We start from the raw sequence: 18,042 nt of genomic DNA on the forward strand, positions 1-18,042 counted from the left end.
CTGTGCCTGTGTTTTCTATATTTCAGAAGGCAAGTACAGCTGCCCCCTTCATCATGTAGTCTGTCCCTTATTACAAAGTCCTCTTTTGTGGCCCAGCATGGTAAATAATCAACAAAATTCAATGTTTGAATTGGCTGGGAACTGGAGAACAAAACTGCTGCATCTGCAATATGCTCAAAACATGTCCCCTCCCTGCTGTTTTTTCCTGATTCTGTCCCTGGCAAAGGACATGCTTAAGTCAGAGCTGTGGAATGATCTCAGGAAGGGGTTGCTTGGATGAAACTGTTCCAAGCCCAGCTAATACTGCAGTTTCTTTTGACAATGTTTAAATAGAATTTTGAAGATAACTGAGCATACTATTAATGTATGGTTTTTTTCACTAGAAAGATACAATGTGTTCATTCTATCTTTCATCATGTATCTCTTTACAGTTGGGAGGCGGGAAGATCCATGAGTAGTTGGAACTGAGCAAGTTTATAAAGACATAAATGTCAAGAGCTTTGCAAAGTAAACAATCAATCTCTCCTAGTTGAGAAACACTTAGCTGCTTTAACCGCCTTACAGCCCAATCCTATAGTAGACTTCTGCCTACTATCTAGAGTGTCATAGATGTGCTGTAAAGCACTTTTGCAACTATTCTAGCGCAGGCAGCACTGATGGAAAGGCCTGTGCCTGTCCTGCATCTGAAGAAGTGGCTGTGGGCAGAGGTAAGAAAAGAGGTGAGCGGTGCAGTGGTTTGGAGAGGGCAGTACGGAAGAATGGAGAGGCATTTTGGGATGGGGAGAGGGTGGAACATGCCCGGAAGGGGGTTGGAAGCGGCAGAAGAAGCCTCCACCATATCCAATCCCTTCTGGACCTTCTGGGTCTTCTCCCTTGTGGGCCTGAACACCCTACAAGGAAACGCTCAGACTCGTGCCAGCAATTTAGCTGACACCGATCCAAGTAGCCCCATTGGGCAGGCTAGGGTTTTAAACAGGGTAAGGGGAAAAATATCCCCTTACACCGAGCGTCCTCCTTACCTGCACTGGACCCGTGGGATACAGAAGCATGCAAATTTTCAAAATACACAGATATCTTGTTTTGACAGGGTATCCACCATGAAAACCACCAATAGTGACATACTGTCTGCTGGCTCTTGGTGGCAAAAGTTTTAAACTTCAACTTCTTTAAAAGAGATATGCCTTCTTCCTATTTTTCTGTCTAAAAATCAATTAACTGAAGAAGAAGAAGAAGAAGAAGAAGAAGAAGGGGAAGAATGAAGAGAAGAATGAGAGAAGAAGGAAGAAGAGAAGGCTGAAGGAGAGATTAAAAGGTGTGCTATCGGCAATAAAGGCACTAGATGGTTTTGCTAGGCCACTATGTTGCAACCTCACTCCATCACTGGCCTACTGTGCAGAGATGTTGTTAAAAATGACATGAGACCCTTTGGATACTTAGAAAAAACACTTTTTAATGCAAGGGATTATTCAACGCGTGGCTATTCTTGCTGCCCAAGGTAGAAACTAAACATGATGTGATACCACCCAAGACAAATCTCTATAATTTGGTTGTGGGGGAGCTGAATCCTTCCACCGCCAGCACCTCAGGCCCAATGCCTTTTAAAGCCTCTTTTTTCCCTTTTCCACTTACAGAGCTCCACTGGAAGAAGAGTAGTTTTCAAGCGCCAGGGCCAGGATGGTTCCCCCTTTCCCCACCCCACACAGTGCTTCCCCACTTTGAAGAGATTGCTGACATGCGGACCATCCAACAGGCCCCCATGCAATAAGAAACATGTACACTCACAACACCTGCAAGTTCTGGTTTCTCCCTTTGTGTCTGGAAGAATTTGGGGCATTTCTCTTCAATTGTGCATGTGTGTGTGCAGGGAGTTCATCTGAACCACCACTCCCTGCACTTAAAAATTGGGAGCATGCATGTCTTTTATTGCATGGAGCCAATCACGTGGGTACGAATAATCTGAATCAGCCATCTGTTTGGATGAGGAACTGCAATACTAGAATTCTTCCAGTTTGGCCAAATCATTTTACAGAAAAAAACAGCTCTCTGTTGGCTAGTTTTACTCTCTAAGCATGACTTAAAACTGACAGCATGACTTCAAGCTTCTAAGTACTGGAGCTAAGTTAAACCAGTTCTCAGTGATGTAAACTATGCTGATTCTTTCTAGTTTTCTTGAGGGGGAAAAAATTGTATAAACAAAGACATTTCGAGTCATTTTCCAGCAGTTTTTATACTGTATGGGGAAGAGAGTCTTCTTCATAGAAGTTTTAGGCTGAAGACATCTGGGTAGCTTCCTCTATTTTGCAGCTTAAAACAACAAGACAATTCGAATACTGAAACAGGAAGAGTGAAGTTCATGTTACCATTCTGCACAGAAAGCAAGGAAATAGCAACATTACTTTGAGACTTGTGGTTCCCAATCTTTAGAAGCCCATGGACTACTAAAGCAAAAATTGGAATCGTCATGGACCACATGCAATCCTCCTACACCCAGCACAAAAAAATACAATTAAATTTGTAATAATTAGAGATATATTAGATTTATTATTTATAGAAAGATGTATGGGTTGCTGCTTTTGTTGTCAACTGCAGGCAGTCCATTCTTTGCCCTGTCTGGTGGTTCAAGTGGTCCCCCATAGAATACCAGAGAGGGCGGAGTACTGACTGCCTATAGCAGTCAGTGCCAGTTACATCTGACACTTCAGTGTCAGCTGTGGGCGGTACATTCTCCACCCTCTCTGGTAGTGCATAGCAAGCACGAGATACTGGAAGTGATTGAAGGTTATTCATTTTCTGAGAACTCGTGGACCACTTCACAGGTCCACTTCACAGTGGTCCACGGATCACAGGTTGGGAACCAGTGTTTTAGACCAGGGGTGTCCAAAGTTTTTGGCAGGAGGGCCACATCATCTCTCTGACACTGTGTTGGGGGCCAGGGAAAAAAGAATTAATTTACATTTAAAATTTGAATAAATTTACATAAGTTTGCATAAATGAATATATTAAAGATGAACTTATATGAATGAATGAAGGTCTTACAATAACTCAAGGCCTATAAAAGGCCTTCCACAAAGCAAGGCTGGCCTTTCCTTTGCTGCCGCTACTGCATCACAGATGTGAAACAACAAGCAGTGGAGGGAGCCCTCATCCCACAACTCACTCAAGAGGTCGAACAGTCACCCTCATGCTGAGAGCAGTTGCATCGGGTTAGCATGGGCTCCAACAAATCTCCGGAGGGCCAGAGGCTCATTGGAGATTGGGGGCTCCCTGAGGGCCGCATTGAGAGGCCTCGAGGGCCGCAAGTGGCCCCAGGGCCAGGGTTTGGGCACCCCTGTTTTAGACATACCATTTGATTTCCAAGATACTGCTGACAGACATCACTGACAACTTAGGAATTGTGGGGAAGGGACCTCCATACATGACTATTCATTGAGGTGTTTTTTTTTGTAGTAATGTGGTCAGGGCAGTATTTGTTGCCACCCCCCTGCCAGTCACTATCCAACTTGATTCAGTGGTGCAGTGAAGCTCATCTCACTATGCGACTGGATGCTACAGATAGCTGGCTCCTTACATGGTTGCTGCCACCCTGAGCTGAGATTACAAGGAGCCACCCTATTGAGATTATCTAACTGTATTCAGCTTCCAATAGGACCATTGCTTAAGGGTGTGATCCTAACCCCTTATGTCAGTACTTTCCAGCACTGGCATAGCGGTGCCAATGGGACGTGTGCTGCATCCTGCAGTTGGGTGTCACTCACAGAGGCCTCCTCAAAGCAAGGGAATGTTTGTTCCCTTACCTCGGAGCTGCATTGCCCTTAAGTCAGTGCTGGAAAGCACTGACATAAGGGGTTAGGATTGCGCCCTAAATATCCACAGATGACGTGGATCTGTATGGTGGGATGGGGGATCTTTAACAGGAAAAGAGACCCATGGGACCTAGCGATAGATCTACCTACATGAATTTGTCTAGTCCCCTTAAAAAGCCATCTGTAAGAAGAGTTAAAATATATAGCTGTTTTCTATCCGTATACTAATAGCGAACTCAGGTGGTTGAGAGTCAATCTGTTTGGATGCTATACAAAGCTACTCACATATAAGATAGTGGTTTCTATAGAGTCAAGGACTCAATAAGGTACACAGAAGTAGATATTTTATAAATGCAAAGAAACCAGGATGGGGGGGAGCTCCGAACAGCTTGATGCCAACTAAGCACCAGAAGGCAAGGAATATTAAGGTGACTTGTGGAAAACCCAACAGAAAGCAAATAAACACATGGGGGTTGTGAACTCAGGTAGTCAGATTAGAAGAAACACAGGCCATCCCAAAATAATATAGAGACCTCTACATATGCAAAGGACTGTCTAGGTATGCAGAAACACGTAGTTTCTGCATGTAATTTAAAAGGAAAAGTAAAGGATCCCCACCCCCCCACCCCCAAGAAAAAACACAGTCTGCTGCAGGCCGAACATGCTCAGTGGCTCCCAGGATCCATGGAATGTTGACAACCACTGAAAAAACATAGCAGGACTTGGAAGGGTGGGTGAGACCTGGACTGCTTGAGCACTAAGCAGCTTATTCTATATCTGGGATATGAGCATTAGGGTTGGTGAGATGCAAAAGTGTTGCAGGTCCAACTCACAGAATATACAGTACAACAGTGAATTGTTCTGCAAGTATTGATTCTGCACCGAAGCTGTCTTTGTTAAGAACAGAGAAATCTCACCCCTTTCCAGCGTGAAGCAATCTGAAACCTTCGCCAATCTCACTGAACGGCAAAGTGTGGGTTATTAAAACATCTGGCTTAAATTTCGCCGCCATGTAACTGGACACCAGTTGAGGGATAGAATCCTTCATCTTCCAGCCTGGGGGGGGGGAATGATAAAGAATGAGGGGTAATATTACAAAGCACCTCCTGGAAACTGGAAGTGCTTCGGCACTCAGTTTTTTTGAATGTTCCAAGCCTCTGGGAGTCCTGCTGAAGGCTGCATGGGGCTCCCTGCACCTCCTGCAATGTCCTTCAGCCCTGTGTGAGTAAAAGCACCCCCTTGCCCCCTCTTAGTGACGAGATCCTGTGGATTGCGTCGCTGCTTCCCTCTTCAACTGCCCTTAAAGCGATGGGGAAACCTTTACAAGAACTGGTGGGTTGTGACCCACCAGTTTGAGAACCACTGCATTAGCATTTTTCTTCTCTTCTAGTTAACCCCCTGTAACTGCGCTCATTTGTTTGAGCAGTGATTGCTATTGTTATTAGTGGCTTCATATTTTTATGCTATTCTTTTTGCTCATTCTATTAGTTTCTTTTACTAAAATGTATTTGTTTGGCATGCTTGGATTTTAAATCACTATCTATTCCCGACCCTTTCAAAGGTAAATGATCCCTAGACATGCATGTTTGAGTAAACAGCTGTGGGTGCATACATGTGGTCACCAGAGCATTCTTTACATTTCTTAGGCTCAACACCATACCTCCAATGAAACTCCCTTTCAAAGTGCGTCCTGTAAAAAGCAGCATAGGATCAAAGGAGAGCTGAGATCCTAAAGGAGGCACACCAACCATCACGCAGACTCCACAGCCCATGTGACAGGAAGCCAAAGCAGCTGTCTAATGGAAGGAGGAAATAAATTAATGAGGTTACTATCATACAAAGTAGTGAATTACATCACAAGTGTTCTGTTAAGGACACTTTGCCAAACAGATTTGGAAGATGTATTCAAGCACCTCCTGTATTCTGCAGTCAGTACTGCATCCACAAACTTCTCCCACGCTGGTTCTGTGCAACCCGTGCTGTGGGTGACAACCACTTTGTGGTTAGTCTGGGGCTGTGTGGTTTATAACGCAAGAATTGAGCTACAAATTTTGACAAATTTCCAAGTTTTCAATGCATCCTTAGGGCCCAATTCAAACATCGCCAGTGGTATAAGTGTACCACCAGCTCTGGGTGTCACAAACGTGCTGTAAAACATGTTCACAGCACCTGGTGAGGAAGGAACACTAGTGCTGGGCCAGTGTCAGCTGGTTCTGGGCCTCAGCACTGGGAGGACACTCGTTATGAGTCAGCGGAGATAAGTAGCACTGCTGGGTGCCAGTGTGGCTTTTTGGGGCAGGGGTAGGTGGTATGAGGGAGGAACTGGCCTCGGAAGGGGTTGGACTGGCGGAGGCCTCCTCTACCGGATCCTATACCCCACGTCAGGCTGCAAAGCCTGACATGGGGTTTCTCAAGTCTGCACTGGCAAAATAGCTGGCACAGACTCAAGTGGTCCCTAGGAGACCTCTGGCAGCCTCCTTGGCTCAATGCAGCAGCAGTCATTTTGGTGCCATCCGGCAGAGCCAGGGAGCTTGGGATTGGGCTGTCCATCTGGGTCTGGCCCCTGAGCCATCTAAGGATGTTTCTATGCTGAGTTGCAGTGGCTCTCTGGCTTAGTGTATCCCAGGATGCACTTTCAGTTCATACAGAACAATAGTGAGAACAAACATAACCCACCGACACCTAGACTGAACCGTACGTGCACCATAGCACCATTTATTATTTTGTAATAAATGTGTACGATTGCTGGAAGACAATCTGATGTGGAAAGGACTCCTTAAACAGAAAATTTTAAACCACTGCTCTATCCAGGCAGTGATAGACAGTCTTTTATCCAAGACTGCTGGACTACTGTACATCTAGAAGACGGCACTGTATCTCATGGATGTCACTGACTAGAACATAGGACATACCAACGTATCCAAGCATCCAACAACTTCAAATGCATAGTCGACACCATGACCAGTCATTTCAACTAACACTTCCTGAATGGGCTTCTTATAATCTCGAGGGTTAAGGCATTCGGTAGCTCCAAGCTCTTTAGCCTTTTCAAATTTTTCTGGGTTAATGTCAATCCCAATGATCTGGGAAGCTCCAGCTACTTTACATCCCATGACCACGGAAAGACCAACTCCTCCCAAGCCAAAGATGGCACAAGTAGAACCAGGTGTGACCTACAATGCCAAAGAGAAAGGGGATCACATTAAAGTTTGCTAACAGAATGGAGACTGCAGAAGTTCTCTGTTAAACAGAATGAACAAATTATCTAGAAAGCATGAATATAGCACATGTACAATTCCTCACCTGGGCTGTATTGATGGCAGCTCCATAACCAGTGGAAAACCCACAGCCAAAGAGGCAGACTTTATCCAATGGGGCAGCATCGTCAATTTTAGCAATGGTGGAGTCAGGCATGACCGTGTATTCCGAGAAAGTGCTGATCCAAAGGAAATGGTGAACTGGCTTTCCTTTGCAGGTGAACCTGCTGGTTCTATCAGGCATGAGGTTTTGTGGCTCGCAAAGGCTGTTATAGAGAGACCTGGACATGTCAATAACAAAAGTATTCTGTGCATTGCCAGTAGAGAAAAAAAAACAGAAAATAGAAGTTCCAGACAAACTCACTGGGTTTTTAGGCAACAGTTGGTGTTCGATTTCATACATGAGTTGCATTCTCCACACTGGGGCAGACAAAGAGGGATGACTTTATCCCCTAGAATCAAAAAGGAAAAAGTCCCTAGAAACACCTGGAAATAAAACTAAAAAGTCATATTCCCACCGCCATTTTTACACAGCAAAGTGGATGTGGAAGATGGGGCAGTTCTGTTCTCAGTTGTTCTAGGGCAGGAATTTTAAACTCCAGTCCAGGAGCCAGGTCCACGGTTTGGGGAAAACACTTCGCTTCGTGTGCAGAGCTTACTGTTCTGCCTCCAATCTGTGTGACTGCTATGTAGATCTGGGCATTAGAATGATTTGGGCAGTCGTATCTGCCCGGATGTCCTGTTACACAGCCTTCTGGGATGTTGGGCAAGTGATACAACTACCCAGAGCATCCCTGTACCCAGATCTACATGGCAGTCATGCAGTACAGAGGAGGAATGGTAAGCCCTGGTCCAAATGGGGACCAGTTTTGCAGTGCACTGTGGTTGCAACAGCTGCTCTAGAGCAGTGGTTCCAAAACATTCACTGGAACTCACTTTTAAAAATGACACTCTGTTGGGCTATCTGAAGCTTTCTAATATATTTAATTTTATATTTAAAATTTGTTTATTTTTCTGGTCCTCGACACCACCCCAGATAATGTATGTGGCCTAAAAGTTTAGAGGCCCCTGCTCCAGGAGGTGTGGGGAGCCCCTCGCAGCCCTTCGCAGGGCTTCCCGAGGCTTGGAATGTTGAGAAATAAGCAAGCGTAAAGCACTTGCTCTTTGAATTTGCAACCAGGAAGTGCTTTGCAAATGCTTATTTCTCAACATTCCAAGCCTCAGGGAGCCCTGCGGAAGGCTGCACGGGGCTCCCCGCACCTCCTGGAGCCTCCAGCAGCCCTACCTATGTTAATGAAAGCACCCCCCTCACTCCTAAATGACACGATCCTAGGAATCATGTTGTTGCCCTCATCCCTCCCCCGTAAAGACTTACTAGGGAGTAAATCTCCCTAAACATTTGCGAACCACTGCTATAGAGAGTTTCCCTAAAAACGGAGCTGCAGAATCCAGAAGTTTTTCAGCTATTTCAACTGCTGTGTTCCAAACTCCCACAGGACACCTGTGGCCCTTTTGTGGCATGCCAATGTGCCATGGCACACCAGTGGAAAATCACTGTTCTAGACTAGTGAGTTATCAATGCCTTAAGCTGAAATTGTACATTGGCCCCTTATTAAAACACATTATTCAGCGTTGCTTAAGAAAACTTTAAGCAGTGCTTCTGCTTTAGTTCTCCTGTAGTGCTCCTACAAGGGGGTTGGGAGCACCGTAAGTTGTTTCAGGGAAGGAGGGAAAGGCAGAAACGTGTTCCTCAGGATTGCACTGATGCTGGGGACGGGCTACTTACCTGCAGCCAGCACTGCAGTCCTGGGGGGCTTGGGGGGGGTGCAGGAAGCCCTCCATTGGGCTCTCTATGCTTGCAAAAGTGTAAAAGAAAAAGTATGTACTTCTGATTTTTGTGAATGTGCCCCCTTTTTTCTTTTTTTAAACCTTTGCAGGCACAGGAAACCCTGCAGATGGTTCCCTGCACCCCTTAGGACTGCAGTGCTGGCTTCAGGTAAGTAGAAAACCCCCTCTTGTCCTTGGTAGCAGTGCGATCCTGGGGATCGCATTGCTGCCTGCACTCTCTCCCCACCCATTAAAGGGGCTTCTCAGTGCTTCTCAGACTGGTGGGTCGTGACCTACCAGTTTGGGAACCACTGACTTAAAGAGTATATAATCCAGAGAGATTCAAGGAGTACACATGTTAGAAGCACACTATGATCACGAGGGATAAGCTGAAATGCAATGAGAAGCACAGGGCAGAGACTCTCACATACAAAAGTAGACTTCCTATAACTGTTCATTATCTTTTTATGATGATTACACAGGCCTACAAAATTGAGGGTAGAAAAGTTTTTCCCAAACTTTATGGTTGTTTGATATGAATTTGGGGTGCCGATTCCAAAAATGGCACCTGTTTTGCCCTATCACCTCTAATTTTGGAGATATACATAGTATAGCCTCATTAGTGAATGGTTCCAGCAGCTTCCTCATGAGGAAGCTATGGTGTAGGCTTCCTCATGAGGAGCTGCTTGAACCATTCTCTAAAGAGGCTATGCCGTGTCTCCAAAACTAGACCGGATAGGGCAAAACGGATGCCATTTTTGGAATCAGCACCCCAAATATACCTAGGAATTGTTGTTAACGTTTAAGGAAGCAAAAGTGTGTTAATGGTTGGCAACCTTCAGTCTCGAAAGACTATGAAAATGTGTGTTATCTGAGATGCTAAAGAAAATCCTTAAAATCACTTTAAAACATTAGAGTTGAACTTCCATGTACCTGGTTTCACACAAGTCACTCCCTCACCAATGCTCTCCACAATCCCAGCTCCTTCATGGCCGGGAATTATAGGATATTCTACATTTGGGAATGAACCTGTCAGAACATGGTCATCTGTTCCACATATCCCTGTGGCTATTATCTGTATGGGAACAATAAATTAAGTCAGCACTACCAAGAATGCTGTAGGGCATATTCAACGAGTTTATTTACCTTGGCCCCAGTGAAATGTGGCTTGGGGCTTGCACTATGGCCTCCAATAGGGCAACACAGAGGGAAAAAAAGGCAACACTTACATCACCCTTGATGCACAAGGCAGAAGTGCAGGCTGGCAGATAACTTCTTTGTTCAGAGGGGTAGCAATTATCCCTTCAATTTTCTGAAGTTTAAAAAAGAGCTAGCAATATTTCATTTCTTTCCCCTCTAGGATCCAAGTCACATGGATAATGTTCTCAGCCATGATGTTTATAATTTTTCTAGGCTCAGCAGTAGAGGAGGGGGAGCAGCCAATGATGTGCAGCAAACAAATGACAGTATATCATTGTAACATGCGCAATGTGGCACACTGAGGTGCAAGTGAGGTGGTAAAATAGACTGTCCCACTTCAGGCTGCAGGTGAGGAATTATCTTTCTGATCACTTCCCTATACTAAAAAGCCTCCACAATTCCCTGTAGGTTAAATTAGCAGGGACAATGCTAGGCTACAATTCCCCCCCCCCCCGTTGTGTTAGTTTTCTGCCTGTAGGGAGTTGTTACACATACCAGTATTCAAAAAGAGTATCCCCCAGCTCCAATATCCCCCAGCTCCATTCCAGGTGATCCAGAAGGGGAGGAGGTGGGGCTATTGCACACTGCAGTGAGGCTCCCTGCAAAACTTAGTGCTTTGCACCCCCTCTAGCTATGCCACTGAGTAGAATGAAATGCTACTCAAGTTTTAGCCATTCCTTTGCCTCTCACCCCTGCAGGCTTAATAACATTGATGCGAAACATTTCATAAGTAGCCTGAGAAACAGATGGATAGATATGATATACATGAGAAATAATTACAGTGAAACACAAACAGTTGTTGCAAACCATTTGTTTACCTTAACACGGACTTCACGAGCCTTGGGTGGAGCAACTTCCACCTCTTCAATAGAAAGTGGCTTGCCAACTTCCCAGGCCACAGCAGCCTTGCACATTATGACCTGTAAAAGAAAAAGAATCATTATGTTCAATTCAATCCTACCTCCTGCTGGGCAAGACAAAAAGTGGATGGAGCCAAGTCCCAGCACCCTTGCACAGTGAAATAGCAAGCTGTAGCTGCACAGTTCTTAGGAGCTGCGGGGCCCAACTGGAAACATTTTTGGTGGGGCCCCAGGTTCACAGCCAAGGTCTGTAGAAATTTAGGGCACAATCCTAACTGTCAGTCCCTTGGGCCAGCCTGGGAGGGTTGCAAAAGTACCATAAAGCACATTTGTGCCTCCTCGGGGGAAGCCAAGTCGGTGCTCCGAGAAGCACCAACCTGTGGAGGCTGACAGACGCCTCCATGCCGGCATCCCCTCTGGTGCTTGTGTCGGCCCCACAGGGCCGAAGAAGCGAAAAAGATAGGTGTGGGGGGGCAGGGAGGAGGAGGGAGGGAGGCGTTTCTGGGTGGGGGGGAGGGAGGGTGATGGGCAGCCCCAGGGGCAGGCGGGCAGGGAGCAGGAGGCTGGGCTGGGATCCGGCAGTTATGTAGGATCCCAACCCCCATTCCCAGGGAGAACTGAGCCGCTCTGCTCTTCTTGGACTTGTACCACCTCAGGAGGTGGCGCAAGTCTGAGGAGACCTATTGGAGCAAGCAGCCCTTACCCAGGGGTAAGGGGAAGAGTTTCCCTTTGCCTCGGGTTAAGCCGCTTCTGGTCACAATCCTGCACTGGATACAGCGCAAGCCTGCTGGCTTGCCTGCTCCAGTGCAAGTTAGGATTGCGCCCTTAGAGATAGAAAATTTATTATAGACTTTCTATCTCCATGACATAATGGAAAGCAATCAAAATGCATGTGAGTTAATGGACCAAACAGATCTAAGCACATTTTAATATACGAACATAAGAAGAACCCTGCTGGATCAGGCCCAGCTTCCTGCATCTCTCAGCAGCCCACCAGATGCCTCAAGGAGCATGCAAGACCACAAGATACTTGCATCTCACTGCCACTCCCCTGCATCTGGCATGCTAATTACCCTTGCACCACCCCCACCCCTCCAACAAAAACACCAGACTGCACTTGGGTTTAACTTGGGCCACTTTATTAAGTGACCAATTTTTAATGCATGAAACCTACTGAACACACCTTCCCTCCCTTGCCAGTCTGCAGTAGGCAAAAAAACTGCCATCCACTGCCAGCCAATTTGGACAGGAAAAAAAAATTCTACCCAGCCCTCATGATGAGCGACCAGCTAATTTCAGCCTGTACATACCTCTATCAACGCTTGTAACCTGCGATGGAATTTTCCTCCAGAAAATTGCATGCATGTAAGTTTACAAGTAAATGAAGAAAATGTGTAGATTACCACTGAAAAGTAAACAGTGGTGACTTGATTGTGACTGTGAAATGATTTATTAAAAGTATTTATTGTATTTTTTATTTTTATCCTAGTGTGGGCCACCCTTAGGTGCAGGGCCCAACTGGGAGCAGATGATCCAATTTGCATAAATTTGGCCCTGAGGTATAGCATGCCTGTAATTCTGCTCACTATAGCAGGTGATAGAAACGTGGCTGCCTTGTGCCTGAAATAAAGGCACAGTGTTCATCTCTGGGTCACAAACAGAGGTTGTTGGAAAGTCAGCAGCATGGATTAAGCTACTTCAATCTGCATTGGTTCCCAAGCTGTTTCCAAGCCCAGTATAAAGTGCTAGTCATCATCTTTAAAGCTCAAAATTGTTTGAGACAGAGGTATCTGAAGGACCATCTCCTGCCACACAATTTCCTGTCCACTGAGATAATCTGCAGAGGCTCTACTCTGTGTCCCAGCAGCATCTGAAACAAGACTGGAGGAAACACAGAACAGAGTCTTTTAAGTGGTGGCACCAAGGCTTTAGAACTCCTTCTCCAGCGATATCCTTTTGATTCACAGTGAAAATGGTTTGTTTCCTCAGGTTTCTGGTTCTGAATAGTTGTGCACTGTGACCCCTCCCCATTTTGCTACTACTGTTTAATATTTTAGTTCTCAGGTGCATTGTGTTCATTGATTTTCTTATCCATTTTGTTTAATTTGCAATTTCATTGTTTTATATCTTGTTGTGTTAAACTCCATCCTGCACACACTGCTTTTTTGTGGGAAAAGCAGTTTATAAATATGTATACTTGCAACCACCTAAACACAGGGCCTCGGAGAGGAATTTTATCAGGGGGTACCAAGTTTCTTTTGGGGCCCCTTCCTTTCTCCATTGGATCAGAATTTCATACGATCACGGATCAGAATTTCAATGAATTACAATATACAAAATTTAAGTAGGCTTACCCAATATTTGAATTCTAGTCTTCACACAATATATGCAAACACACGTGAATTATAGTCTTCACACAATATACACAAACACAATATATGAAAATATATGCTGAGATCAGAGGAAATTTGTGACCCCCCTCCTTTGGCTCCCGGGGCCCCTTTATGACCCTGGGTCCAGGTACAGTTTACTCCTTGCACCCCCCTCTCATGGCTCCTGCCCAAACGATGATCCTTTGGAAACACACATAGTTTGCACATAGTTTCAACACAGTTGAAAACCAAGAAGTTAATGATCCAAGGATCTGTTTCTTCTATCCCTTCCAACAACAGCCAGGCTTGGCAAACAGTCAGCATTCCCAAAGTCTGCAAGAGCCTCGCAGAGCAATCCTAAGCATGTTCAAAGCCCACCACCAGTACTTATTCCCAAGGAAGAGAGCATGGAGCACTGCAGATTAAAAGAACATTTCTTTTTCAACTGCTGCATCATAGCAAAAGAGAATTTCCTTCTTACTTTCCCAGATGTATCCATGTTTGCATAATGTGTTGCACACTGGAATGGATGACAGCCCAATTGCAGCTTTCCCCAGATTCCTTTAGGGCAGAAGCATAAAGGGCTGTACCCTCCAATCGGGAGTCCTTATTTAGTTGCAGGCATGCCCAGGGGGACTGTGGGCAATGTAGTCAATTGCCTTGCCTTGCAGCCCAGGTCAAGCAACATATAGTACTGCAGTGGTTCTCACACATTTAGCACCGGGACCCACTTTTTAGAATAAGAATCTTTCAGGACCCACCAGAGGTGATGTCATGACTGGAAATGACATCATCAAGCAGGAAAATTTTTACAATCCTAGGCTGAATCCTACCCACACTTACCCAGGAGTAAGTCCCATTTACTGTCATTGTTAAAAGATTATACATAGTAGGTTGTTAAAAGTACAGATCTGTAACATTTCCCCAAATGCAGCAACATACCATGGTAGCAACAAGTCTAATATATTAAAAATAAAATACTGAAATGAATGGGGACCCACCTGAAATTGGCTCATGACCCACCTAGTGGGTCTTGACCCACAGTTTGAGAAACACTGTAGTACTGTATTGTATTGTACTGCTAACTTTCCCAAATAGGGAACTAAAGCATATCTAAAGTGCAGCAACAGCTATGCAGCTGATTCTCCTCAGACTGGGGGTTGGGACCTGATTTTTGATAGGTCTGTAGAGGGTGATGGAAAGATGAGATAACCAGTGTTTCTCAGGCTGTGGGTTGGGACGCACTAGGTGGATTGTGAGCCAATTTCAGGTGGGTCCCCATTCATTTCAATATTCTATTTTTAATATATTAGACTTGATGCTACCTTGGTATGTGACTGCATTTGGGGATCTTTTAACAAGCTTTTAACAAGCTACTATGTATATTATTTTAACAATGATTGTAAATGGGACTTACTTGTGGGTAGGCTTGCAGCCTAGGATTGTTAAAAAATTCCCTGCTTGATGATGTCATTTCTGGACATCACTTCCAGTGGGTCCTGACAGATTCTCATTCTAAAAAGTGGGTCCCGGTGCTAAATGTGTGAGAACCACTGAGAAAACCGATTGCCTCCAACCCTGACATTATTAAAAAATCAGATACTATAGCTGCTAATTATCCTGCAAAGAGCTCAGCTCCTGCAGTTTGCAAGCCTGTGTAAATATAGGGCGATAAGTGTTTGAGGGTCTTTTTTCTGGTTATTATTACTTATAAATGAATGAATGAATAAATGCAATATTATTTCTTTCTAGATTCCCTTTTTAAAAAGTCTGGTAAACTTAGGTGGGTCCCAAGAGTGTGTCATTTAAAAAAGTGGTTCTGGTACTAAAAAGTTTGGGAACCACTGCTTTAGTTTATTTTCTCTGTTCTGTTCTGAGTTCCAGAAACAGGAGCTGGGTAAGTTGAGGGTGGGGCCATGACTCTGTGGTACAGATAGTACTTTGCAGCATTGAAGGTCTCAAGCCCATGTGCTGAATAGATCTGGTTAAAAACCTTTTCTTCATGTTGCATGTAAAGAACAAAATGGATGGCTATGTAGTATTATTGTACTGTTTTAGTGAGGATTAATGCTCATGGAATTGTGATGTCATTAGCAGGAGCAGGGCCCATGAGAGGGGAGTAAAGGGGGTAATTTGTACCCAAGCCCAGGGTCAAAAAGGGGGCCCAGGAGCCAAAGGAGGGCCCCCAGAAATTTCCTGGGAACTTATATTTTCTATCTTACCTGGACTCACTGCCTGCACAGGATGCTGAGAGCACTACGGAGGATGTACAGTGGTGGCTGCTGCCACAAGCCATATGTGCCAGTTTGCTGAATGTGTACATGACACTCCTTAGGAGAGTGTGGGAGGAAACTGGCCTGCTACAGTAGCTCTTTGGCTTGTGGATCTGCTTACCATGAAGGAGTGTAGAGGAGCTCAGGGACACAGTTGTGGAACTACAGTTGCTGCAGAAGTACTGTATATTTTGGTCCAAACAGGACACTTTCCATTCTACTGTAAGCCTAAATACTGTGATTCTAATTTTCTGCAATACTTTTATATTTAAAATATTTTAGAGAGGAGTGTATCTGGTTTTCCATATTAGTGTATCTAGCTGCTGAGGCTGTGCACAGGTAGACCTGGGCTCCACATCAGAAAGCATGATGGACCTGGGCTCCAAAGACTATTCTGCTGTCACTTCCCTCCCCACCCTGTTTTGCCCCTCTCCAACTCTGTTCAGCCCATACCATCATCACCCCCCACTCATTTGCCTCCTCCCCCTTTGGGAAGAGGTCCAAAAGAAATTTTGTACTGCCTGATAAAAATTGCTTTCAGAGGTCCTGAGCAGGAGTGTTTGGGTGCTCTCTGGACCTGAGTGGAAAAGAAGCATCTGGCTAAATAGAGGGCACATTGAGAAAGTTGCCTAGGGGTGCATGCCCAAATAGACAGCCATCATTTTTCCCAGTGGCTACCTGAGAAATTGTATGCACCTCATGTAGGTATCTCATTAAGGCTACAATCCTTTGCAAATTTCTGGGAGTAAGTCTTATTGAACACATGCATGGCCTAGCACTCTAAAGTTGCAATCCTATTGACACTTACCAGAAAGTAAGGCTGATTGAACTCTGTGGGGCTTACTTCTGAGTAGACATGCTTACGGCATTACAAAGTAATACCTTTCATATTTATTTGGGAAATTTTTTAAGTCCACTTTTTCAACTTTTATGCATGTCTTTAACTATAGCAACCCATTCCAAGGGTCTGGGATGAAATGAGCAAGATCTTTAACTGAAGTATCAAAAGTTTCAAAATAGAGATAAGTGGCAGCAGAAGGGTTGCAGAAGTTAAATAACACTTAGGGTGCAATCCTAACTTCATGTTAGCCTAGGAGGGTCACAAATGTGCTGTAAAGTGCATTTGCACCTCCTCAGGAGATGCGCTGGAGCATAGAGGCTGCATCCAGCCTCTGTGGCAGCTTCGCCCAGGTAAATTGCATTGGCTGAGCTCAGCTGACACAGGGGTCTGGGGAGAGGGGAGACAGGGAGGAGGTGGGAGGGAAGCATTTGAGGGGGGTGGGTGAGCAGGCGGGGAGCAGAAGGTGGGGCTGTTATGCTGAATCCCACCCCCCCCTTCTTGAGCAGTGTTGAGTGGTTTCAAGCCACTCTTGCTCTCCTTGGACTTGTACCACCTCCAGAGGCATCTGCATACACATCCCTAGATAGATGAGGAACAGAGATGCAGCTGGATGCTGCAGCCCAATTGAGCAGCCACAGTTCTGCGCACATAGCTCAGAAAACTGGAACCGGCACATATCAGTTGTTTGGGAGGAAAGGAGCCTGGAACAGCTGATAGTGCTATTGCTGATTATCTGACATGTGCTCTACATATAGCCCCTCAGATGTAATTAGCTCTGCCAGGAGCAGGGACAGGTATTGCAGAATGTGCCAGGAAAGGGATCTTGGAAAGACAGTGTCTTGCCAAAGGAGCTATCAGGAGCACAAGCTCACATTGTAAGGCTACTCCATCAACAGGGTCAAAAGTCTACATTTAATGAACCCATGAAGAAAAGCCCTGCAGGATCACACCAAGGATTTGTCTAATCCAGCATGCTGTTTCCCACAGTTGCCAACAGATGCCTCTGGGAAGCCCACAACAAGATGTGAATTCTGCACATGTTGCTTCTCCCTCATCACCAATTGGGATTCAGGGACATACTTCTCCTAAACATGGCGTTTCCATTTAGCCATCATGGGTAAAAGTCACTAATAGATCTACCTCCATTAATTTATCTTATCTCCCTTTAATGCCAACTCATCATTGCCCATATCTTCTGGCAGTGCATTACTGTATACAACCCCATTGTGGCTTTATGGAAGCCTGGGATCAGGGTAAAGAACAAAGGTAAGCTGATAAGGTCATAGGGACTGAGGATGGGAAATGTTGCAGGAGAGGGAATTTTACAGAGTAACATTACTTATTTTTGATGGATTCAGCAATGTGAAATGGCTCTCTGCAGTACATTAGGAGTGCACCAGTTCTAGCCTGAGATGAGCTGGTCTTGACAATGGCTTGCAAGCCTTCCTCCCTCCACCCCACCATCATTTCAGTTTAAATAGGCGTTACTGTAGATGTTGTTTTACATTTCCCCCACAACTCTTACTTACTAGTTGTAAATCTCCACAAGTTCAATACTTATATAAATGTGATTACCTGAAATTCTATAATGAAACATTGTTGAATATGG

The 18,042-nt window shown here is 45.0% G+C and overlaps 1 protein-coding gene across 3 annotated transcripts; it reads right to left on the bottom strand.

Annotated features, from left to right (window-relative positions):
• Positions 1–1,424: 1,424 nt before the first annotated feature.
• LOC136655348 (alcohol dehydrogenase 1-like) lies at positions 1,425–13,877 on the bottom strand. 3 transcript variants are annotated; one of them, XM_066631721.1, is made up of 9 exons: positions 13,801–13,877; positions 10,906–11,007; positions 9,821–9,962; positions 7,425–7,512; positions 7,107–7,326; positions 6,716–6,976; positions 5,464–5,599; positions 4,721–4,859; positions 1,425–2,330 (listed from the first exon to the last, which is right to left on the bottom strand). In XM_066631721.1, exons 1-9 carry the CDS (start codon positions 13,816–13,818, stop codon positions 2,306–2,308), a joined length of 1,131 nt encoding a protein of 376 aa, XP_066487818.1. In that variant the 5' UTR covers positions 13,819–13,877; the 3' UTR covers positions 1,425–2,305. The 3 variants fall into 3 exon arrangements, with proteins under 3 accessions (XP_066487818.1, XP_066487817.1, XP_066487819.1); XM_066631720.1 differs by having other exon boundaries at positions 7,107–7,341; XM_066631722.1 differs by lacking the exon at positions 4,721–4,859 and having other exon boundaries at positions 7,107–7,341.
• Between the last annotated feature and the right edge of the window lie 4,165 nt (positions 13,878–18,042).

Source organism: Tiliqua scincoides, chromosome 6 (assembly GCF_035046505.1).
Source record: "Tiliqua scincoides isolate rTilSci1 chromosome 6, rTilSci1.hap2, whole genome shotgun sequence".
Taxonomy (NCBI): domain Eukaryota; kingdom Metazoa; phylum Chordata; class Lepidosauria; order Squamata; family Scincidae; genus Tiliqua; species Tiliqua scincoides.